The sequence below is a fragment of the Schistocerca gregaria genome, chromosome 2, assembly GCF_023897955.1.
Source record: "Schistocerca gregaria isolate iqSchGreg1 chromosome 2, iqSchGreg1.2, whole genome shotgun sequence".
Taxonomy (NCBI): domain Eukaryota; kingdom Metazoa; phylum Arthropoda; class Insecta; order Orthoptera; family Acrididae; genus Schistocerca; species Schistocerca gregaria.
In genome coordinates, this window is record NC_064921.1 from 341,475,832 (window position 1) to 341,501,345 (window position 25,514).

Below are 25,514 nucleotides of genomic sequence, written 5' to 3' on the forward strand. Positions count from 1 at the left end.
TTTCTTTTTATCTACCCTTTAGTCTGATAAACAGCAAGAGCTTCCCATACACTTCCAAACACTTAAGTACCTGCTATACATATTGTCCCTCTGTTAATACTAAAAAATCATCAGCCCCTGAAATACTAACCATGTAGTGAATGAAGATAACTACTGTTCATGTAGTTCAGACATTCACTGATACAAGGCTACACTTGATATGAACTGAAGCATGGCAATTTAGTTTATAAACATTTGTTTTCGCTATTAGAAGATGAATGCACTCACTGCTACACATCCCCTCCTCCTCCCTGCACACACACAGAAATCAGAACTTCACTAAGTGGTAATGATTAGCTTTGCCTATTCCACCATTCCTCTCATCTTTTTGACATATAGAAAACAGGAAAAATAATCTTTTTGGGATGTCTACTATATTGGAATAAAAAGAAGTAGATAAAAATGTAAAGTACTTTTATTTGACATTTTAAATATATATAAGAACAGTTTTTGCAGTATACAGCTCTGCTATAATTTACATAAAACATGTCTTTTAATGTAATTTTAAAACAGTATATGTAGCTGCTTAATAACATCACTTCAATGAAGCACATAAAATACATTACCTTCAATACTATTTTTCTCCCTGAACACATGGACGGGTTAGTTTCTACTGTTTCTACATCTACAGACGCAAACAGTTTTCAAGTAATACATATTCAACAAATAAAAATAGCAATGTGCAAACTATTCTCAACTCCTCTTCTCTTTTGGTAAAAGGAACGAAAGACTGTACCTAAGTAGATGAGTAATAGATTATGTGTGTGTTCTAAATGACAAACTATACAAAATCATAAAATAAAAATATCTGAAAACAATGACACACACACACACAACAAAATTATTAATTTTTTTCAATATCAGTAGATGAGCAACACACAAAACACTGCAACATCTTTTGTGCATAAAAATAAAATGCAGCAACAGTATGATAAAAGACACTATAAGTTATACTTTTCTTAAAAAACTTCATTTTAATCTTACAAAAAATCTAGAAATGAATATCACAGCGATGGAATGTTTCAATTGATGGCATGTATCACATCACAAATTTGATACAAACTAGTGGGAAAATGATCCCTTTTATGAAATTATTAACTCTCGTTATAAGTGATAAACATATGTGAACAAGCAGAAAGCCATGTCATATAATAATACATAGTCAGAGATCTTATGAATGAATACTTTATAATTTTATTTTCATATGAACACATTTGCTTATGTGCAACTTAAATGTCACACAATGTGCATGAACATCTCGTGTGATTAGAAATCAAAAGATATACATGTGCCACTACAATTTCATGTCAAGAATGGGTCAGACTCAGACACACCTTTTTGTCAACAAGGAAGTGTTAAAAAGTAAGCTATAAGAGCAATTTCACAAAACAACAATTTTACAACAATTTTAATATCACAACTGTATACATTATTGTTCATTGCAAGGTAAGTACATTACAGTAAAGAATGTTTCACTCTGCAGTGGAGTACGTGCCGTAATGATACTATCTACAGAGATTAAAACTGTGTACCAGACCAGGACTAGATCTATTTTCACCTTTCACAGGCAAATTTCTACCAACTGAACAAACTTTACATATCTGGATTCCTGGCTCAGGTCATAGTTTTAATTTTTTTCGGAGTTACTAAAAGGTTAAATGTCAGTGACATGGAAAGACCATTTTCTTTTAGAAGGTGCACACAACCACAGCTTTTAACTCTGACAAATTTATGCACACATCAAATAACAGAAAACAAAACTTACATTGGACACTAGTGTAATGCAATAATATGAAAAAAAACATTATATCTTCAATTTAAAATAATGTGGCAGTATATGAACAAAATAAAAAGGGAATGAAACCAGAGATACATTTCATGTCATATTCCGTCCCCTACAATACACTTGCAAATAACTTATCTTGCTTATAAAGGTACTGAGATTCTCAGACCATTCCGAACAATGTCAGGCATTTGGATGTTTGTCCACAAGCACTGTTACTAACAAGCACCAAACATTCTCGAAATGTTTTCTTGTTTTAAAACAGGTCAAGTGTAACTTTGCTCAAATTAACAATCAAAATGGTTTGTATGAGCAATAAAAACAGACAAAAACAAGAAATTCTGAAATTACAGATACTTCATACTTCAGTACACCCAGTTTACTGGTACCCACTGATGTTCTGTGCTCAGGACTTCCAGTGCTTCAATAACCTTTCGGAATGTACCATCAAAGTCTTCATTTATAATGGTAAGATCAATATATTTCTCGTAAGTTCTTTGAAGACGAGCACTTTCCTCCAGAGTCTGACGCAGGTCCTCTTCCTTAAAAGAAACAAACAGAATCAGAAAGCTACAATTTTATACTCTTTACTGTAGCTAACAATTATTATATTAATCTCAGGATAAGACAAATTACATAAATAACATGAGGGATACTTACCTCATAAAGTGAAGCTAACGATTCTAAAGTTCTTGCTCTTCGAGAACTGTACCTAATGGAACTTGCCCGATCAAACTGAACATGCAACATAAATATGAAACAAAAATATTCAACAAACATTTAAAACAAAAATGCCATAATTTACATATACTGCTAAATAATAAAATGCATGTTGCACACATCTCTCATGCCAATATCATTGACATCTATTCAGTACTACTCATTCCACAAGCAGGTACAATTAGACATTTCTAAATCTAAAACATAATTCAATCCTTTTTGAAGTTGGGAATTAATTATAACATATCATAAATCACTATCAAGTAAATGCTACAAACAGAAGCAAAATTTCACTGCAGCAGCAAATTATTCATAAAAATAGGATCTAAAGGGAATTTATTTTGAAGTTACTGATGAGATCCTGACACAGTAGAAAGAGGTTTGTAGAATATATCTAAGCGATATTAAAATGGTATGTTTTAGATGTCAAATGAGGCCAAAACATATACTGACACTCTCTATCTTTATGTAGAACAAAGGTATGGAATTTTCAGTAGCTATTATCATCAAAGCCAAAATATTTTACTTGTATAACATGCCACAAAATTTAATCCCATAAGCAAATCATGATAAATCTACAACAACAAACAAGTCAGTCAGTTTAAAATTTAACATGCAATGATAATGGAAATAATTTAACTTGACCTTACCTATTAATGAGATGACAGCATTTGATTATTCTGAAATACGTGTAAACTTATCAATGAAGTAGTGAAAAGTGTATAGGTGGAAAGGAGTTTGAGAATATGATTGGCATTCAACTATTTGAGCACGGAAACCTATCTGATAACACATCAAGATCATTTCTATAGCAATACTCCTCTCTTCTTAACTGTAATTTCTATGCATCAATTGGAACTAGGAACTACACCAATGAACATTGCCATAAGATTTGCAATAGCCATTACATACTTGAAATTGCCATCATGTTGATAGTGGCACAAGTGCTATTGTTTTTAATTTTTGCAGTCACAAATGAAGAAAATCTTTTTTCTTGCCCAAACTACTTTGGCTCAGTCCCGCGGTGACTATCTCTCCACTCATTTAAGATGGTTTGTCACAGTTTGTGTAAGACCTTTGACCCAGTGTCAGAGGTTTATCCTGCAATATATATATCTTCATGAAAAGTGAAACAAATCCTAATTGTTTATAATGTTCAGTCACCAGTTATTGAGACTACCGGTGTTGTCTGTGGGCAGCCTAAAATACTTGGTCAATGATGGCCTTGGAATTGACATGGAAGTTAAATAATTTACCATATGGAGTACAAAATGGTCCAGGAATATGATTAAAAAGGGAAATTAATAGTGGTGATACATGTGCCATGATAGATAATACAGATATTGGCCAAATAAGTGATATACACTACTGGCCATTAACATTGCTACACCAAGAAGAAATGCAGATGATAAACGGGTATTCATTAGACAAAAATATTATACTAGAACTGACATGTGACTACATTTTCACGCAGTTTGGGTGCATAGATCCTGAGAAATCAGTACCAAGAACAACCCCCTCTGGCCATAATAAAGGCCTTGATACACGAGGGCATTGAGTCAAACAGAGCTTGGATGGCGTGTACAGGTACAGCTGCCCATGCAGCTTCAACACGATACCGCAGTTCATCAAGAGTAGTGCCTGGCCTGTTGTGATGAGCCAGTTTCTCGGCCACCATTGACTAGACGTTTCCAATTGGTGAGAGATCTGGAGAATGTGCCGACCAGAGCAGCAGTCGAACATTTTCTGCATCCAGAAAGGCCTGTACAGGTCCTGCAATCGTCCTGCAGTTGTGCATTATCCTGCTGAAATGTAGGGTTTAGCAGGGATTGAATGAAGGGTAGAGCCATGGGTCGTAACACATCTGAAATGTAACGGTCACTGTTCAAAGTGCCGTCAATGCGAGCAAGAGGTGACCGAAACGTGTAACAAACGACACACCGTATCATCATGCCGGGTGATACGCCAGCATGGCGATGATGAATACATGCCTCCAATGTGCATTCACCGCGATGTTGCCAAACACGGATGCGACCATCATGATGCTATAAACAGAACCTGGATTCATCCGAAAAAATGACGTTTTGCCATTCGTCTTTGAATACACCATCACAGGCGCTCCTGTCTGTGATGCAGCATCAAGGGTAACCGCAGCCATGGTCTCCGATCTGATAGTCCATGCTGCTGCATACATCGTCAAACTGTTTATGCAGATGGTTGTCGCCTTGCAAACGTCCCCATCTGTTGACTCAGGGATTGAGACGTGGCTGCATGATCCGTTATAGCCATGCGGATAAGATGTCTGTCATCTCGACTGCTAGTGACACGAGGCCATTGGGATCCAGCACAGCATTCTGTATTACCCTCCTGAACCCACTGATTCCATATTCTGCTAACAGTCATTGGATCTTGACCAACGCGAGCAGCAATGTCGCGATACGATAAACCGCAATTGTGATAGGCTACAATCCGACCTTTATCAAAGTCAGAAACATGATGGTACGCATTTCTCCTCTTTACATGAGGCATCACAACGTTTAACCAGGTAATGCCGGTCAACTACTGTTTGTGTATGAAAAATTGGTTGGAAACTTCCCTCATGTCAGCATGTTGTAGGTGTCGCCACCGGCGCCAACCTCGTGTGAATACTCTGAAAAGCTAATCATTTGCATATCACAGCATCTGCTTCTTGTCAGTTAAATTTTGCGTCTGTAGCATGTCATCTTCGTGGTGTAGCAATATTAATGGCCAGTAGTGTATATTGAGTAGCGAGAACATTGCTCCTGTTCTGACAGAGAAAATAAATTTTAGGGCATCTTTCCTTGGAGGAAAATAGCAACTAATAATATCAAATGTAATAAAGAAACACTTAACATATTTAAATTTATGGCATCCTATTCAAACACTGACAGTCAGTTATCAGATTACTTCCTGGTCAACCATGTTCAAACACTACCAAACTAATTGGCTCTACAGTTAAAATGAATATTAGGTTGGTACATAAGTTTATTGCCTTTGTTATGTCGGTATTCCAGTTGCTTTGGGTTTATTTATCGACTGTCCTTTTTTTACTTGTAGTTCATTGTTTCTATTTGAGTTTACATACTGTAATGGAGCTGTTGATGTTAGAAAATGCAATGATAAGTGAAGAAACTGGAACATTGACAGGACATTCTTTTGTTGGATTCAATAGAAGACTAACAGCAATGGAGGCAGCCAGAAACATTTGTGCCATGTACAGGGATAATGCCATTGGACAGAGTATGAAAAGAAAATGGTTTTCCTGTTTTAAGGGGGATCCATTTGACTTTACAGGCTCACCATTACTGGTGATGGGAAATAGTGTCTATATGCTAACATAGGGGAAATAAATGACTGGTTGAGCAACTCCTTGTGCAAATATCTACACACATCCACATAAGATAATGTTATACATATGGTGGAACTGCGACAGTGTGGTGTACTTTGAATTACTTCCCTGAGGTGTAACCATCACTACTGACATTTAGACATTTATTGTCAACAGCTGAGGTGTCTTGTAGATGCAATCCAAGTACAACAACCAGAAAGACTGCGTGAAGTGATGATAGTCCATGATAATGCCTGCCTGCACTCTGTTAGAGTGACAAAAAACACTGCAAGAGTTGGGTAAGGGACTCCTTCTAGACCCCCCCCCCTTTTCCTTGTCTCCTCAGATTTTCATCTTTTCCATTCTCTATTGTACAACTTTCAAGAAATTTCCTTTCTGGATGAAAATGCACTTTCAACATGGCTTGAGGAGTTATTCACCTCAAAGCGTGTGAGTTCTACTCACATCAAATCAAAAACTTGCCCCAGCAATTGCAGATTGTTGTAAATAATGATGGAGGATATATTATTGATGACTAAAGTCTCTGTTTTGTGTAATGATGTGTTTTAGGAAACTTATGGAAAAACTCTATAAACTTATGCACCAACTGAATGCTTACAAAATAAGTATGTTATATTCACACTGAAAAGCAATTAAAATTGAGGCCAAAAAGTTTCATATGCTCAGCAAAGAGAGTTGGGCCTACATGATTCAATCACTTTCATAAATCCAACGACAAAATAAAGTCACTGACAAACCATCTTGATGTTCACAGTAACAGCAACAACGCAGCGGTTACCGCACATTTTTGCTCATTGCCACTGAGTCCGCTTAATGTCCCACTGCAACTGGTAGCAGTGATCTCTCTTCATAATTTAAACATAGTGTTTCTATACTACTGTAAATTAAGCAGGATTACATTTTGTATGTCCTGTTCCCAAGAGCTATTCCTTGTCATTGAAATCATACGGACTGGATTTATCTCCTTAAAAAAAAAAAAAAATACTGGATATCTTATTCCTTAGGTCTAGAATTTTGTCCATGGTCCATATTTGAATTAGAGGTTTGCGGGGAATTATAAATCTTGGGTTTTTCTGCCTGTCCCCCCAGGTTTCTGCATTGTCTTCACCATCTGCCTAGTAACTTTAGTTTCCTGTGGTTTATAATGCATTGCATGGAGTAATTACCTGATGAGGGGTGGTTATATTGCCTATGTCAGTGTTTACTGATGAGGGGTGGTTATAATGACTATGTCTGTGTTTACCTGGAACATTTCCATTGGGTCAGCACAATTTAAAAGTTTGCTGATTGCATCTAAGACAATCTCAGTATTTTCTTGGTTATTATGGGGAACTTTCCTGTTTTACTCTCCACATTAGTCTTATGGTTTCACTATTTAAAAAGATATCTGTAAGTTTTGGCGACTGTTTTTTCTTAAATTTCTCATCTCTACTTTTCTGGGGTATTTTTGAGGCAGCTGTAATATTCTAGCTAACTCAAAATTAATAACTAATCACTGTGTTTTTGGATACTGTTTAAAGGCGTGTTTATTTTTATGGTTTCTGGGAGGGTAAATTGAGGAACACAATACTGTAAGGAAACATGTTACCCAAGATGATTTGGAAACATAGTCAAATCTAGAATGAGATTTTGACTCTGCAGTGGAGTGTGCGCTGATATGAAACTTCCTGGCAGATTAAAACTGTGTGCCCGACCGAGACTCGAACTCGGGACCTTTGCCTTTCGCGGGCAAGTGCTCTACCATCTGAGCTACCGAAGCACGACTCACGCCCGGTACTCACAGCTTTACTTCTGCCAGTATCCGTCTCCTACCTTCCAAACTTTACAGAAGCTCTCCTGTGAACCTTGCAGAACTAGCACACCTGAAAGAAAGGATGCTGCAGAGACATGGCTTAGCCGCAGCCTGGGGGATGTTTCCAGAATGAGATTTTCACTCTGCAGCGGAGTGTACACTGATATGAAACTTCCTGGCAGATATCAGCACACACTCCGCTGCAGAGTGAAAATCTCATTCTGGAAACATCCCCCAGGCTGTGGCTAAGCCATGTCTCCACAATATCCTTTCTTTCAGGAGTGCTAGTTCTGCAGGGTTTGCAGGAGAGCTTCTGTAAAGTTTGGAAGGTAGGAGACGGATACTGGCAGAAGTAAAGCTGTGAGTACCGGGCGTGAGTCGTGCTTCGGTAGCTCAGATGGTAGAGCACTTGCCCGCGAAAGGCAAAGGTCCCGAGTTCGAGTCTCGGTCAGGCACACAGTTTTAATCTGCCAGGAAGTTTCATAGTCAAATCTTTTTGTTACTTTACCAGAAGATTTATTAAAAGACAAAGACGTGTAAAATTATAGATTAATCACTTAACAGTGTTAATGTTCAAACGATGAAGGCCTACAAGTCCAAGGCACTATGTCAGCTGAAGAATATGCATAGTTTCTCAAACACATATCAGTTAAAGAGTTAATGAATGAATTTGTGATTTCCATTTTGAAAAGCCTATACAAGTTTTGTTCACAAATATGTAGACTTCTGTTTATCTTTACTCTCCTTATTTATTCATCACTATTAATTTCATTTCTTACTTTTAAAGCTTTACCTATTAAATGTAACACATTGAAGTCTACAGTGTTTCCAATAGTCAAAGAACTTCTGGAAAGCAATTTTGATATGACATGTAGTTCCTCTAGTTATTCCTTTATTTTTGCCACTTTAGTTGTGGAAGGAACTTACAGGGGGCCATGTCTGCTGAACACAGAGGCCAAGGCATTGCAAGTGTGTTGTTTTCGACAAAACATTTACCTCAAATTTAGACTGCTTCATCCGAGTAGCACACAACTTCCTAGTACTGCTCAAAAGTGACCACACACATGTGATACACTATGCCACTAAAATGAAAGAAAACAGTGAGCAGAATTTCCACATTCATATGAACTTAGCTAACTTTTTTTAAATTCTTGGTTCTCCAGGAAGCTTCCTTTAAACTTGAAATCAATATACTGAATCATCATTTATAGCACCATGAACTTCATGCAACAACACCTGAGCAATGCTGATTAGACAGGGCATTTGGTCAAAATTCAAGAATGTTGAAACAAATTGTGTTGTAATATATTTCATACCCACTAAATACGAAATATAGTGCTTGGCATTAGCCAAATGGTATGCCTACACCACCAATCATGTCTCTTCTGGTGATTTGGTCACAGTAAATATTTTATTCCATTTTTTTTATATTTTTCTATGCTGTCAATCAGCTAAGGATGCAGCAAGTGCACAGGATAGGTATGTGGCACTGATGAGCTCACTTTGGCATTGCTTTTAGCTCCCAACTGTCAGCAAAAGTCCATGCAACAACCTCCCACCTCCTTTCTCATCTTCACCACACTAGCCATTTCAAATCCTGTCAAACTGAACTGTCAGTATAATGTAGTCAGCTACGACAATAGCCATGCAGGTGTATGTGTATGTGTATTCTGTACTAGTCAGCTATGAAAAAGGACATCACTCAAAAACTTAGCAACATTTCAGTCTAGTTTTATCCCTATCAACCATTCAACACATCAAATATATGGTGGCTTGTTACCTTTACTCCTTCCATTACTTATATTCCACTGCAGGCTTCCTGCTGCAACATTTATATCACTGCATTCAGCTATAAATACGAAACATGTTCACGAACGCAAAACTTACCGTCAAACTCTTTGATGAACCTATTGTCCGACCCATACCATACAAGTGTTTCAATTGTTCCATTCCCGGAGCAGCGATGAATATGACATATGGCATGAACTCTGACGAATTATGTAATATTTTCAGTGCCTTAAACAAAAAAAGGAAAGTTAGAAATTCAATCATTAACTTGCTTAATAATAGCTTTAACCATTAACATAAGAAACTGATATTTCTTAAAATTTAATGTTCCATTATTACCAAAAATATATAGTATAAATCAAGAAATTTTTATCTCTCTTGTGTAATAACCTCATTGGCAGGCAATGAAATAGAAAAAAAGGTGAAATACAACATTCTTAAGAATATAGTCAGAGATGTTATGTAAAGAAGAGTCAATTGCTACGGAAGCAACATGAATAAAAGAAAGCTGATATACAAAGTGAACTTATTTGGTCGCTTGCTATTTACACTTCTACTGGGTGACTTTGTATTTTTCACTTCCTTTTCAGTATAGTACCAGCTTTACCTCATTAACTTTTGATAGTAAGTTGCATCCAACAGATCAATGTTCATAGATTAAGATCCTCTCCACAGCCACCTCCTGTGGGAAAACTATTTTGTGGAACATATGTCACACTTAGTAGTAAATCTCAAGCTGTAGGCTATATATTTTTGTCAGGGTGGACCAAAAGAGAAGGAGCTCTGAGGGAAACAAATCAAGTACACACTAAAGCAAAGCAGTTACTTTGCTGTATACTGCGTGGAATTTGTATTCCACGCTATATATTGTTTTAGTTTGTCAAAATAAAGAACTATGAGCTTAGCTGGATATGAACCTGCATTTAACCATGGCACAAAGTATCCATAGCATGCTTGCCTCATAGGCTTGGAATACAGTAGCATACTTACTGCTGGACTGCAGTCCAGTATACACATCTTGCCCTGGCGTATGACGTCTCTAATAGAATCCAACTTTGTGCCATAAAGGTGACCATTGTGCTCTCCATATTCCAAAAATCTATGCTCCCTGATGTCCTCCTCCATAGATTCTCTGTCAATAAACCAGTAACCTTTTCCATTTTCTTCAAGAACACGAGGAGGACGAGAAGTATCTGTACAATTAAAATTCAGTTATTAATAATTTTATCCATGATGGCTTTAGAGCTCTGAAACATTTTAGGGATATACATCACCCATCCAAAAAGTTTTGTGACCAGTTTTATTCCTAGCATATAAATGGTATCAATGCAGTAACCATGGTGGCAGTTTGGACTAACAACTGTAAACAACAAATGCTTATTCGATGATTCAGCGGGAGCAGGCAATGCTAACTAATAAAAGTGCAGCTGTAGTCAGACAGTGCTATCATGTTGCCAATTGCAATGGAGAAACATCCCTAAATAAAGTGTTCAAAGCATTCTCCAGAATGTTTTGAAGAAGGGGAAAGTGTATGCAATGTCTGCTCCACACATCATGACTCTTTTTAAAAATGATGTGTGGATCCCTGCCACGACTTTATTGAAATGCAAAATGTTGATAGTTCTTTTCTGGTGGAGGCTTGGTTTCGTCAATTTGAACCTACCACAAAATGCAGAAATTCACAGGAAGGGTCAACACTTTAGTGACATATCTGACATTCATGCCAATGTGTGACACGAGTTGAACAGCACCCCAAAAAGTATTTTTTTGTCAGTTTCACATGGTTGTATGACTGTTCTGTGCATTGTGCACAAGAGGAGGAAGACCTGAAGCACTGGAATGACATCTTAACTTCTCTCTTTATTTTATTAATCTCTTTGTGAAACTTTTGGACCTATGGGGCATACACAAAAACAACACTGCAGCAACAATACTTAATATATTTAATTATTGGAAACAATAAATAAAACAAATTAACTATTGTGTATTATGTTAATCATAACATTAAAAATGGACAATAGTGGAGAAGTGTACATACTTTGTTTCTAATTCCCAACAAAAATGCAAACAAATTTGATTACTGAATGCCAGACAATAACTGGATCCCATCACTGTATTTTGTATGCAGAGCTTTTAAAGACTGAGCAATGTAACTACAATTCCTCTCATGGAATAATAATTATTTACAGCCTAAAGCAACCAGTCTTCTCTCTTACAAATCAAATCTTTCTATTTAGGTCCAAGCACTGGTTCAGCACATCAGTAATCTGTTAAACAAGTTCACAACAGAACCAAAGTTCTACCCAGAGTTCCTCTGATATTGCTGCTTTGTATCCATTACAAATGAAGTGCCCATATGTCACTACTTGTTAGTTATGCTCCACTATTTCTGCAACTGTTTTACTACAATTAATATGTGCTAATATGAAATGTTTCTGTACAACAGATTTTCTTGTGATGATAAAACATTGTTATAAAGTACCTTACTGCAAAATAAAAGTTGTGGAAACAACAAATTCTTGGAAAGAAGAGCCACATACTACGTTACAAGAAGGCAGCGATATAAATGTCAAGAAAAGAATTGCCTAAGGCCTTTTTGAAGATGGGATCATATCATATACATTGAATGGTTTGAAGTAACAATGAAAAACCCAAGATAAGTTATTGTGATTAGCAGTTAACAATGGCTCTTAACTGAAAAGAAGCACAATGTAGACTTCACACCAGTAACAAAAAACAAGTAGAAAAAGAGGACTAGTAATACTATTATGTCTGAAAAGTATAACTGTGAGCAAACAGAAATAATGCACAAATACATTATGCTTATGGGTCGAAGGCGAGGTGAGGTGAGGTGAGGTGAGGTATGGCATCTCAAGAACACAACAGATAATTTCTGTAGCACAGACAGTATCCATACCATCATTCCAGTCCACATCTACATCTACACTCTCCAAGCCACCTTACAGTTTGTAGTGGAGCGTATGTCTGGTACCACCATAATTTGTCCCCTTCCCTGTCCCATCCATAAATGGTGCACAGAAAGAGTGCCTGTTGATAAGCTTCTGTATGATTTCTAATTTTTCTGATATTCTTGTCAAGTAACTTTGGAAGACATACCTGGTAATATGCTGCCAGACTCTTAAGCAAACACAAACACACACACACACACACACACACACACACACACACACACACACACACACACACACACAGAGAGAGAGAGAGAGAGAGAGAGAGAGAGAGAGAACCTTTTTGTGATACATAACACCTTTCTAGCAGAGTCTGCCTCTGGAGTTTGCTGATCATCTCCATAAAGCTTTCCACCTTACTTCCTGACTATATGATAAATTGTGCCACTCTTTGCTGGATCTTCTCTGTAAATCCAACCTTGTAAGAGAGGTAACTAGACTGATGAGCAATACTAAAGGATTGGTCAAAAGGATGTTTTGTAAGCCATTTCCTTAGTGGATGAATTAATTTAGTTAGTATTTTACCACTGAATTTCAACCTGGAATCTGTTTTTCCTATAATTAGTTTTATGTGATAATTTCACTTTGGGGAGCTTCTGACAGATAGGTCTACTTATATTTTATGGTGATTAATGTTCCCAGTGTTTTATAACCAATAGCATAATTGATCTCTTCATCTATTTGTGCCCAATATATTACATTCATTAACATTCAGGCTCAACTGCTAGTCCCACAACAATCATCTATCCTTCACAGGTCTTTCTGCATTTTGCCACAATCGTCTGGTACTGTAACTCCTTGTAGACAACAGCACATTATCCACAAGATCATTTATATGTACTGTAAGCAGTAATGGTCTTGTAACACTCCCTCCTACCCCACACACCACGGATCTTGCAGGGATGACACTCATGCCTCTATGGTACAAACAGCCATACTGTGGGTACAACCATCTGTGGAGAGGCAAAACAAACATACGATTCCCCAAAGGGGCAGCAGCCTTAAAAGTAGTTGCAGGGTCAACAGTCTGATTGATTGATTAATTTAGTCTTGTAACATTAGCCATCATGGCCCCTTAACACATGAGCACTGCAAACAGTTGAAAGCAATGTTATATTTCCTGATCTCTGCTGGGTGGCTTAATAATGACAGCATCCTTTTAGGTAAAATAGTCCACCATTCAGATCTCTGGGCAGGGACAGAAGAAGAATAGGAGCCTTTGAGAGATGGAATAGTTAAGGCAGCAGGGACCCAAATAAAAAAAAAAAAAAAATAAATAAATAAATAAAGACAAAGTCAAGAGCAATCTTTGGATAATGCAACAGCTACTGAATCTGTTGTTGAAGGGAGAAAATACAATTACGCATCAAATGAAGCTGGCAAAAGAGAACCATTATTTATATAATTATAGTGACAGGAAGAGCAAAATGGCACAGGAATGGCTACACAAGAAATGCAAGGCTTTAGAAGCATACACATCTAGATGAAAGATAAGTGCCACCTACAAGAAAATTGAAGAGGCCTTTGGAGAAAAAAAGCATTTATATGAACATGTTAAGTAAAGAAGTGAAACCTGGAAGGTTGAATGAATGTACAGAGGTTCTATATAAGAGAAACGGACATGATAATACTACAGAAATAGAAGAAGATGTATATGAAGATAAAATTGGAAGAATTTGAAAGAGCACTGAAAGACCTAAGTCTAAACAAGGTACCTGGCATAGATATAATTCCCTTAGAATTACTGAGATCCTTGGGAGAGCAAGGCATGAAAAATCTATTCCACCTGGTTCGCAAGATGACATGCAAACTACCTTCATTCTTCAAGAAGAAAGTAAACAAATCCTACATCTAAAAAGGCAGCTGCTGATAGGTGTGAGTATTACTGAAACAACAGTTTAATAAATCATGATTGGAAAATACTGACACAATACTAGTAGAAGCTGATCTCAGGGAAGATCATTTTGGACTGCGGAGGATAGTGGTAACACAAGAGGAAATGCTGACACTACAACTTATCTTACAAGGCAGACTGCAGAAAGACAAACTTACGTTTATGGTGTTTGTAGATTTAGGTAAAGCTTTGATGATATTGACTGGAAGACACTCTTTGAAATTCTGAAAGTACCAAGAATAAAATGCAGAGAGCAAAATGTTAAATGTAACTGGTACAGAAGTTAGATGGCAGTTCTAACAGTTGAACAATGTGAAAGGGAAGCAGAAACTGAGAAGGGAGTGAGTCGAAGTTGTTGATCCTCCCAAAAGTTACCCTCCCAAGAACTAACCACTTCAGTGCTGCAATGTTAGCTGCAACAGGCAGAAGACATGCTCTGTTGCTGCCGCAAATTATATTGATTTTGATAGAGATGAACTTACAGCTCTATATTCACATATTTTCCTGTTAGTGTCATTACTGCATAATCTTTCATTGATTGTATCAATACTCATTTGTATTGTGATATATCATAAAATTTTGAACATTCATTAGTGCCACAATAAACTACTACTGTTATTGTCAATTGTAGGCTCAAACCAAATTGTTCACTTATAAAGTTTTTGAGAACAGTAAACCTATCCTCTTTCAGAACAATGGTTCTCTAATTTCATTCTTCAATTACACAAGAAATAGGTTAGATTGACAATTTCTGGGTGCTTACAAAACAATATTTCTGTAAGTTATCAGTAAGAGTGTTTTGAATACCTAATTTATTTCATAGAAAATCAGCATCTGTGGTCACAGTTTGGCCAAAGAATACACTACCCCTGAATTTCACAGTATATCAACACAAATAACAAGCATTTTTGAGAATTTTTGGATGATACCACTGTCCTTTGCATAATCTATGAGCAATCTGTAGCAAATCAGTGTCTGTGATTTAGTTACTTTAGCAGGATGGAGGCTGGATGGGTATGTTGATATGTGCGCATGACAGCAAGGCCTTCAGTGCCTGCACAAAAACAGTTTGAAACAAGTGTTAGTAAAATACACTAAACAGGATTATAAAACAGCACAGAAACTTAAAGGAACAAAATGTGGAAAACTATATGTGTACCAACACAGAAGTATGAAACGAAGTATCATGCAAATATTAAAACATTAACTAAACAGGAAGAAAGTGGTATAAGCAGTTAAAATAATAGAGCTGACAGACACGGCTGGCTAACTACAAGAATAAAAAAGAATGAACCAGCCACTCTGTAACGCACTACAACCTCCAGTCTAAAAGCTTAGGCCATAGTGCAGACACATCACAAAAGTTTAAAACTTGAGTCACATGCATCTCATTGTCCACTGAAATAGATGGAAAATCTGCACTGATATTTGCTTCAGCCCTTGCATCATGATATAAAATGTACTCTGTTAAAATATGGCGTACAGAGATTTGCACACCACAAGCATAACAAAACAGGGGATCCTCTCACTGTAGTAAAATGTGTAATAGGGCAGAGCCCAATTTGAAGATGTGTGAAGGTCACTTCATCCTTCTTGAGCAACCGGCAAGAGGAATGCCATGGCCAAATAGTTGATTTTACCAACCGCAGCTTACTGTCTGTTACTGCCAGCCATTCCTCATCCCACAACTGCATGGACTTCCTATGCAGTGCAGAAATGACAGCCTGCAGGGGAATAGGACACTGTACCACATACTGTCCTCTGCAGGCCTCCTTGGCGGCACATTTGCCCTGTATCCCCACATGCCTTGACACCCAGCAGAATGACACCTGCTGGAGTAAGTATAGTAGGTCAAATATCAGCTGCGCCAATTTATCAGCTGGGTACAGGTTCTGTAACAATTGTAAGGCACTCAGGGAATCAGAGTAGATGAGAAAATTTTTGTCCTGAATACATTGCATCTGCTCCAGTACCTTTAGGATCGCTTGGAGCTCCACTAAGAAAACAATATACTCGTTGCCAATGCCTGGTGACATGGTTGGGGAACACTACAGAGTAGCCAAGAGAAGTCCCTTTGTTTGGAGCCATCAGTGTACACTACTGTGAAACCATGATGTATATCTGAAATGTTAAAACTCATAGATTGAAATGTATTTTATGGTATACTATCTTTCATAAAATTGGTCAAGTCTAAAGTCTGGGCCTCTGGAGGAACCAAGGGGGAAATCTCCAACTATGCTGTAAAACATTAAAACCGGCCACACTCATCTAGAAAAGACAATTCTTCATGCGAATCCCATAGGACCTCATTGCTTTTTGTCAGTTACAAAAAAGTCTTTCCATTGGAGGCCAAACAACAATATGGTATGCATGTGTGTATGGTGTGGACAGTGTTTTACATGCCTGGCACACTGTAAGTAGTCATCATCTGATGTGAAGTGGCAGTTCACCAGCCTTTGCACAGAGTCTTGGTATGGGGCTCATTCTGAATGCCCCAGTGGCCAAACAAATTCCTTCATGGTGCATCACACCCAACATCTTTAAATAAGAGGGTCTCACAGACCCGTACACCGTGCACCCATAATCTAGCCGAGATAACACAAAGGCTCTGTAAAACCAGAGCAGAAAAGTCCTATCTGTTCCACATGTACTGTGGCTAAGACATTTTAAAATACTTAGAGCCTCATGGGACAACTTCACTGCATCTTAGAATTAAGAACAGTTTCACTCATCCTCAACTCATGAAAGTTTAAAATGGAATAAGAATGGTTAAAAAGAACTCTCACAGACTTCTCAGTGGAAAACTACTCTTCTGTACTCATTCATCCAAATATCAGTTAGTTGCAACCAGAGTATTGTCATTGCAAGGCTTGAAGAAGAGCAAAACACAGAGAAGTCATCCACAAACAAAGAATACTGGACAGTACTTTTCACAATTGATGTAATGCTATAAACAGGTATGGCAAAGACAGTTGCACCTAACACTACCTTGAGGGACATGGTTCTTCTGAAGTGATCAGACAGGACATCACCGACTCTGTATTGGAAATACCATGGCGGGAGCAAGGACTGAATAAAAATGGGAATACATCCACGAAAACCACATATGTGAAGCTGCTCGAGGATAAGATGCCTCCAAGTAGTGTTGTAGGCCTTCTCAATGACAAAAATTATACCTAGAAGGTGATGCCAGAGAAGGAAAGACTGTTGTATAGTCACCTCCAGGAGGGCCAGGTTCTCAGATATGGAACACACACTGAACGTGACTAAGGAACTGACTGGATACTGATACTAAGATCCAGACAAGGTGGTGGCTGGCCATCTGCTCCAAGGTCTTTTCTATGCAGCTAGTGAGGGCAACACTATGTTAACTACTTGGGCATGTACAGTCTTTCCCAGGTTTTAAAAGAGGAATTAAAATTGCCGCTAACCTTGTGAGGTGCCATAACATACTGTAATGGATTCTTTCATGACCTGGGGATGTGTCACAGGCTGCAGAAAATGCAGAATCTAGCTCCCATATGGTAAATGGCCAGTTGTAATCGTCATCAGTGGTGGACCAAAGTCCAAACTGCTCCTCTCAGCAACCAATCTGTGGGTCTGGAAACCTGGATCCTGCCTTGTGCTTGCAGTAAATGCGGCATAATAGGCCACCACAGTCTGGGCAATGTCTTGTGGACTGGTTTAGAGAGTGCCATTCTCCATTACAGCAGCCATGAGGCTCCTCCCTCCTCTCCCAGAAATTCTCCTGATGGTTTCCCATAGAACTCTTCATGGAACAATTAATGGTGATCAGGAACTGTTGCTGTGACCTCTTCTTGCTCTCTTAAATAATCCAGTGACATTCTGCCCTCACCACCTGAAAGACTGCAAGATTCCCTGCAGTGGGCCAGCACTAGAACCTATGCAGAGCCGCACACCTAGTTCTGATGGCAGAGCAGCATTCTTTGCTCCACCGAGACAGGCTGCCTCTCCAGTTGTCGCATGGACTTTGGAATGGATGCTTCAGTGGTCCCTCTTCAGTTGTCGCATGGACTGTAATGGATGCTTCAGTGATGCGATGGATTATTTTGGTAATATGATCCACCCATACATCAACATTGACACGATGTTCAAACTGGGCTAGCTGACTATAAAGTGTCCAGTCTGTCCTACTGAGCACACATCACGGTTGTTTCCCATCGGGTTCAATTCTATCTGGCAGGTGAATCCAGATCAGGAAGTGATCACTTCCGTGCAAGTTGTCATGCACTTCCCATTGTGCAGTAAGAATGAGGGCTAAAGAAGCAAAGTGAAAGATGGAAGGCAGAGAACGACCCAGTTGCAGTGCAGCAGTCAGTACTCAGTTGCATTTTTAGCAAATATGCACATGATGACATGAGAAGCTTCTCAATTGCTCTACCCCTGGGGCAGGTAGTTGCTGAGCCTCAAAGCACACTGTGTGCATTAAGATCACCACAGAGGATGAAGGAGTGATGGAGCTGTGTAAGAAGATCATTGAGAGTATCCTTATTGAGTGCATCGTGTGGGTGCAGGTAATGGAAACATTTTGTCAATGGATGATTCACATGCATTGATATGGCAAGTGCTTGTAAATTAATTGCAAGGGAAAGGGCCAAGGGTTGGAAGTTGGTACTGACGAAAATACCTACCCCTCCTCTAGCTCTCTCTCCTCTTAGGTCATCCTTTTTGTGGCATACATAGCCTTATAAGCTCAGGGGTGAATGATTGAGTGAAATTAGTTTTCTGAAGACACAGACACAGTGGTGTGCCCTGGGATAATAGACGAAGTTCCTCCACATGCGTCCTGAATCCCTACAAGTTCCACTGAAGTATGTGCTCCATCAATCACATGGGTAGCACCTTCATCCTGCCTCTCCACTATGGTGAGGAGACTGAAGTGGGTAGAGCTTCAGTTGTGGGGCAAGATGAATGCCCCCCACATACCTCATACTCCATAATTTCTGGGGAAGAGCCAGATGAAGTATCAGGTAGAATCACGTTGACACAGTGCAACGGTTTACTACTTGATTTTACCTCTTGTTGCTGCTTTGTACTAGCTTTTCACTGTTTTGAGGGCTTAGCTGGAGCTGGGCTTCTGAACAGCTTCGGCCATGGGAGGTGCCTTGGGCTCTACTAGATTGGCCACTGTACCTTTTTCTGCTGTTCTAGCGGAGCTACACGCTCCGAAACACTTGCTGTCATCCAAGTGCACTGACACATGCAGGTGTTAGAACTGACACTTGCAATCTCCATTTGTGTACAGGCATCAGGTTTAGAATAGGCTTGTTGAAGGATTGATGCAAATGTGGGAGGCTGCATGGACTTGTAGATCTTTTTGGTCTCAGGGTCTCAGCATTCGTTTGCTGGGTACGGGCTTGGTGACCCTGGGGTTCCTGATCTGGGGACTGGTAAGCACCAGCGGATGTCGTAAGACATCCATTTAAGTTCATTGTTGGTCTATTAACTCAGTTGTTTTTTTTTTTTATCATAGAGGGTACATTACCCTCTGACTGAACACGCAGAGCTACCGTGCCGGCATCATCAGTCCTCTGTCATTGTAAGTTCTGGGGATGTTTCAGTAACAACCATACGGTACAGCTATGGAACATTGTGTGTCTCACGGACTGGGGATCTGGGTCTATTTCCCCAGATTGTGAGGATGAAATAAACCTCTATGACCCATCAGGCTCAAAGTGTGCTGCATACTATGAGATGCATGGCTGTTGAGGTGGAACAGTCATTAAAGCGCAACCTCTGGGGAACATGCCTCACCTCAGTTGTATAAGGCTTACTCAGGCATGCAGGGCTCTGTCTGGGTGGACCCTTTCTTCTCTACCTGCTCCTGGGACCAAAATATATCCTCCAAAATTTTCTTTTCCTCCACACAGTGGGCTGATGGAAGGTACCAGCACCCAACCTAGTAAGAGTGCTCTGATAGCCAACCCTTCAGATGCAGGAATAAATAAGAACAAAGCAGTAATGAGTAACAGACCACAGGCTGATAATCAGGGTGACTTCAAGTAATAAAAAGAAAAGAAGGAAGTTTCAAGCAAGTCTCACCTTTCTACATCCAGAAGGGCTTAGAAGGAATTGCCAGGACTCTAAAATCTGTAAAGCAGTTGCAAAATGAGACAATGTTGATTGAAACATCCAGTTACCAACAAGCTGTTAACCTACAGAGAGCTAAGTGGGGGGAATATGCCACTGACACAGATATCCACAGCACCTTGAACTTCAGAAAAGGTGTTGTGTCCTGTAGGGACCTAGCTGATATTCCTATAAAAGAACTGTAGAGTGAGTGGGCTCCAGAAGGAATTGTTGATGTTCATAACATTATGAAAAGGGTGGATGGAGGCCTGGTGAAATCTGACTCCTTCATTCTTACCTTCAAAACCAACAAACTCCCAGAGCACACCAAGGCAGGCTTTCTTCGCCTTTAAGTACAGCCATGTGTCCCAAACCCAACATACTGTTTTAAATGCCAATGCGCTGGGCATACAACCCTAGGGCATTAGGGAGAAGTGATGTGTGGCGACTGCATTAAGGCCACTCGGAATTGGTTGCTCATCTACTAACAAATGTATAAACTGCTCTGGAAACCACCATGTTTGAATTAGGAACTGCAGAATAGTTTTTGAGGAATGCAAAGTACAGGAAATAAAAACAAGAAAGCATACTCTCTCATTACTGTAGCAGATTTTCTAACATTTTGTGTTACATCTAGTTTTCCCTTACAGAGGAATAACCCTATACACGATTATTTTTCTCCGTCATATACAAACTGTAGGGATTGGTTGATGAGATGATACAAAACAAAACACGTCTAATGAACTTATGTCAGGAAATGGATGGATTTTTGCTAGAGACAATTTGTTCAATCATACATTGTTACAGAGTCTGCGGTCTAATACATGCTGTACCATGCAGCCACAGGTTGAGATCTAGTGAACGAGCAGGCCATGCAACTGGACCCCCTCATCAACCACAGAAGACACAATTGAGATGCGTCTGGATGTCAATGGCGAAGTGGGCTGGAGCACCATCATGTAGCAGCCACATAACCCTTTGAACCATCAATGGCACTTCTTCCAGCAGGAGGGGCAAAGTCACCCACAAGAAACACCAATCGTTCTGGACTGTTTGGCAAAAGGGGAAGGAATACTGGTCCCAAAACACAATCGCCAATTATTCCAGCCCACACCTTCCAGCTGCAATGATGCTGATGGTTCACTGTCACAATACCACGGGGGTTCTGCATACTATGCCGTGGATACCAGTTATAAAAGTTGAAGATACCACTCCAAATAAAGGTGGCCCCATCTGTGAATAAGATGGATGACACAAATGCTGGAATCGTGGTTGTTTGGTGATGAAACCAGTGACAAAACTGCTCCCAATGTGGAAAGTCTGTTGCTAGTAAGCCCTGCACGCCCTGTAAATGGTAAGGGTAGTAACAACTGTCATGAAGAATGTTCAACACAGTACTGGCAGGCCAACTGCCTGGTACTGACATGTCAGTTACCTTCCACAGTGTTAATCACATTGTCCTCCAACTCTGCTGTCCAAACATTTTGGGTACATCCTTAATGATTTCCTGCTTCCTGAAATGACCCTGCCTCAGACAAGCAGTGAAACAATGTTGCAAACACTGAATGCTGTGATTGTTTTAGGCAGGGATAGGGCTCTTGTTACCACCCTGCTGCCCGCTGGCCATTTCCATTTGCCTTTCTGTAAGTAAACACCATGTCGGCAAGCTCTTGATTTGAATGTGGAACATCCACTACAAGGTGAGAGAGCGAGATAAGTGAACAGGACACAACATTACCATTTACTATGGCAGGAGAGGGCATTAGGGCATGATATGAGGAACAATATCATTCACTACAAGGAAACCATGCATACTGTAACTGTTGCTGCATGGTACAGTACATATTAGACTGCAGTCTCTGTAACACAGTATGACTGAATAAATGGTCTCTAGCATGGAAACTATGCATGCCTGGACATAAGTTCATTGGAATTCTTTTGTTCTGTATCCTCTCGTCAATCAATCACTAAAGTTTGTACAGTGGAAAAAGTCACCCTGTATATTGTCTGTCATAAATTAACTCTGTTTTAGAGTTTGCTAACAACTATAATTAACATCAAAATGTTTCAGGACATTAGTAATTTTTACCACACTTTTTGATTTGCCTTAATAGAAATCACGTTTTGTGTACCTGCTTCAATTTTTATAGGGAATTATCAACTTTTTACCTCAACATGTTAAAAGATAATCAACAGGCTTGATATAAAGTTATTTGTTTACAGCCTTGCAATACATTGCACCAGCTAAAATGCAGCCCCATTGTAAATGCTGTTCTCAAACAGTGGTAGATCTATGCATCCTATACAGGGTGTAAAGGGATCAGGGAGGAATAAATATGTTGTATTGATAATCCTAACCAAAGTTTGAGGTGCTATCTTTCAGTGAAACTGAAACTGAGCTACTCCGACTCACTTCACCTTTCTTGGAGACACCTGTTTCATCTTGTGTCAGGACGAGGCAAATGCAAAAGGGTAAGGGTCTATTAATCGTCGGCAATTCAAATTTATGGCAAATGATGGTACCCCTTAAGGAAATGGCAGCAAAGGACACCAGGTGCACTCAGTGTGTGTGCCTGGGGGCCTAATTAAACATGCTGAAGAGGCTATTCCAGTAGTCATTGTGGGAACAGGGTGCAACCAGCTGGTACACATTGGAACAAATGATGCTAGTCATCTGGTCTCTGATGACTTTCTTGGGCCATTTCAGCAACTGGCAAAGAAGGTTGAGAAGATCAGCCTTGCACATGGAGTGTCAACGAAGCTCACAATTTGCAATATTGTCCCCAGAACTGATTGCTGCCATTTGATTCCGAGTCGAGTGGAAGGACTGAACCAGAGACTTTGAAGGTTCTGTGACAAGCTAGGCTGCGACTTCATGGACTTGTGCCATAGAGTTGTGAGCTGTAGTGTCCCCATAAATAGGTCATTCGTGCACACATCAGAGGCTGCTACTCAGGCAGCTGACGAGTACACAAAAGGTATTTTTTAGATTAGGTGACTCTCCAGCCAAGTCAGATGATGGTAGCTGTAGGAAAACCAGAATTACCAGAGTAAGATTGAAAGAAATGGCTCCAACAGGTGAGAGTATTAAAATCCTAATGTTAAAATGTTGAAGCATTCACAACAAAGTGCCAAAGCTTGAAGTGCTCATGAAAAGCAGTGAAGCTCACATAATATTAGGTACAGAAAGCTGGTTGAAAAATGAAATTGATAACAGTGAAATTTTTGAGGAAATTTTAAATGTATATTGAAAGGTTACACTAATGGAAAATGGAGGTGGTGTATTTGTTGCAGTAGACAAGAAAATCAAATCCATCGAGATAGAAATTGAAGCTACATGTGAGATTGTTTGAGCAAGACTCTATATCAGGAGTGGACATAAAAGAATAATTGGATCATTCTATCGCCCATCAGACATATCTTCTGATGTAACCAAAAACTTTAGAGAAAACCTCAGTTCAGTTGCACATAAGTCCCCTATTCATACTGCTATCATTGTTAGAGACATAAATCATCCAAAAATTACAGTTTTGTTAGGGATGGGTGTGATACGACATCCTGTGAAACATTACTAAATGTCTTCTTTGAAGAAGACATAATTCAGAAACCCACTCATGATGGAACTACTTTGGATCTAATAGCAACAGACAGACATGACCTCTTTGATGATGTCCACATTGAAATTGGTGTCAGTGACCACAATGCGGTTGTGGCAACAATGATTCCAAAGTACAAAGGACAACTAAAACAAGCAGAAAGATACATATGTTCAGGAAACTAGATAAAAAATCAGTACAGTCATTTCTTAATGAGGAACTTGAAACTTCTGAAGCACAGGGCAAGAGCATGTAGAGATACTAGGGCTTTAGTTTAAAAGAATAGTTGACCATACACTGGACAGATATGTACATAGTAGAACAGTTTATAATGCGAGGAAACCTCCATGTTATACACAGTCACTGTAAAGAAAGTTCTAAGGAAACAGAGATTACTGCATAATAGGTATAAAACAAAGCATACGGCTAAAGATAGAGAGATGCTGAATGAAATGCATTTGGCTGTCAAGGGAACAATGCATGATGCCTTCAATGACTACCGTAGCACAATATTATCATGCGATCGTTCACAGAACCCCAAGAAATTCTGGTTGTATGTAGAGGCTGTTAATGGCACCATAGTTCGTGTCCAATTCCTAGCAAATGAGACAGGAACTGAAATTGGGGGCAGCAAAACAAAAGCTGAAATGCTTAACTCTGTTTTCAAATGTTCCTTTGCAAAGGAAAACCTAGGATAATAGCCGCAATTTAATCCTCGTACCACTGAAAAGATGAATCAGAAAAGTATTAGTGCCAGTGGTGTTGAAAAACAGCTGAAATCATTAAAATTGAACAAAGTTCCAGGCCTCAATGGAATCCCTTCCAGATTCTATACTGAATTTATGGCTGAGTTAGCCTCTCTTCTAACTATAATCTATTGTAGATTCCTTGAACTACAGCTGTACCCAGTTCTTGGAAACAGGCACAAGTCACACCCCATCTACAAGAAGGGTAGTAGATGTGACCCACAAAAATACTGTTGAATATCCTTGACATTGATTTGTTGTAGAATATTAGAACACATTCTGAGTTCACAACATAATGAGGTATCTTGAACAGAATGACCTCCTCAATGCCAACCAGCATGGACTTTGAAACCTTCAATCACATGAAACCCAACTCACAGGACATACTGAAAGCTTTGGAGCAAGGCAACCAAGTAGATGCAGTATTCCTTGATTTCCAAAAAGCATTTGACTCCGTACCACACCTACACTTATTGTCAAAAGTATGATAATGTGGGGTATCAAGTGAAAACTGTGACTGGAATGAGGACTTTTTGCTAGTGAGAACGCAATATGTTGTCTTGGGTAAGGAATCATTGCCAGATGTAGGAGCAACATCAGGTGTACCCTGGGAAGTGTGTTGGGACCCTTGCTGTTCATGTTGTATATCAATGACATTGCAGACAATATTAATAATAAAATCAGGCTTTTGGCAGATGATGCAGTTACCTACAATAAAGTTCTACCT

The 25,514-nt window shown here is 39.1% G+C and overlaps 1 protein-coding gene across 7 annotated transcripts in view; it reads right to left on the reverse strand.

The window, feature by feature from the left end:
- Positions 1 to 436: 436 nt before the first annotated feature.
- The window catches only part of LOC126337013 (protein PALS2), a 359,531-nt gene continuing 334,453 nt past the window's right edge, over positions 437 to 25,514 (reverse strand). For all 7 annotated transcript variants that reach the window (XM_050001265.1, XM_050001262.1, XM_050001266.1 and 4 more), the window contains 4 exons: positions 10,483 to 10,685; positions 9,592 to 9,720; positions 2,483 to 2,557; positions 437 to 2,364 (listed from right to left, as the gene is read on the reverse strand). In XM_050001265.1, the coding sequence (XP_049857222.1) occupies positions 2,188 to 2,364; positions 2,483 to 2,557; positions 9,592 to 9,720; positions 10,483 to 10,685 (584 nt within the window). In that variant the 3' untranslated portion in view covers positions 437 to 2,187. The remainder of the gene's footprint in view (positions 2,365 to 2,482; positions 2,558 to 9,591; positions 9,721 to 10,482; positions 10,686 to 25,514) is intronic.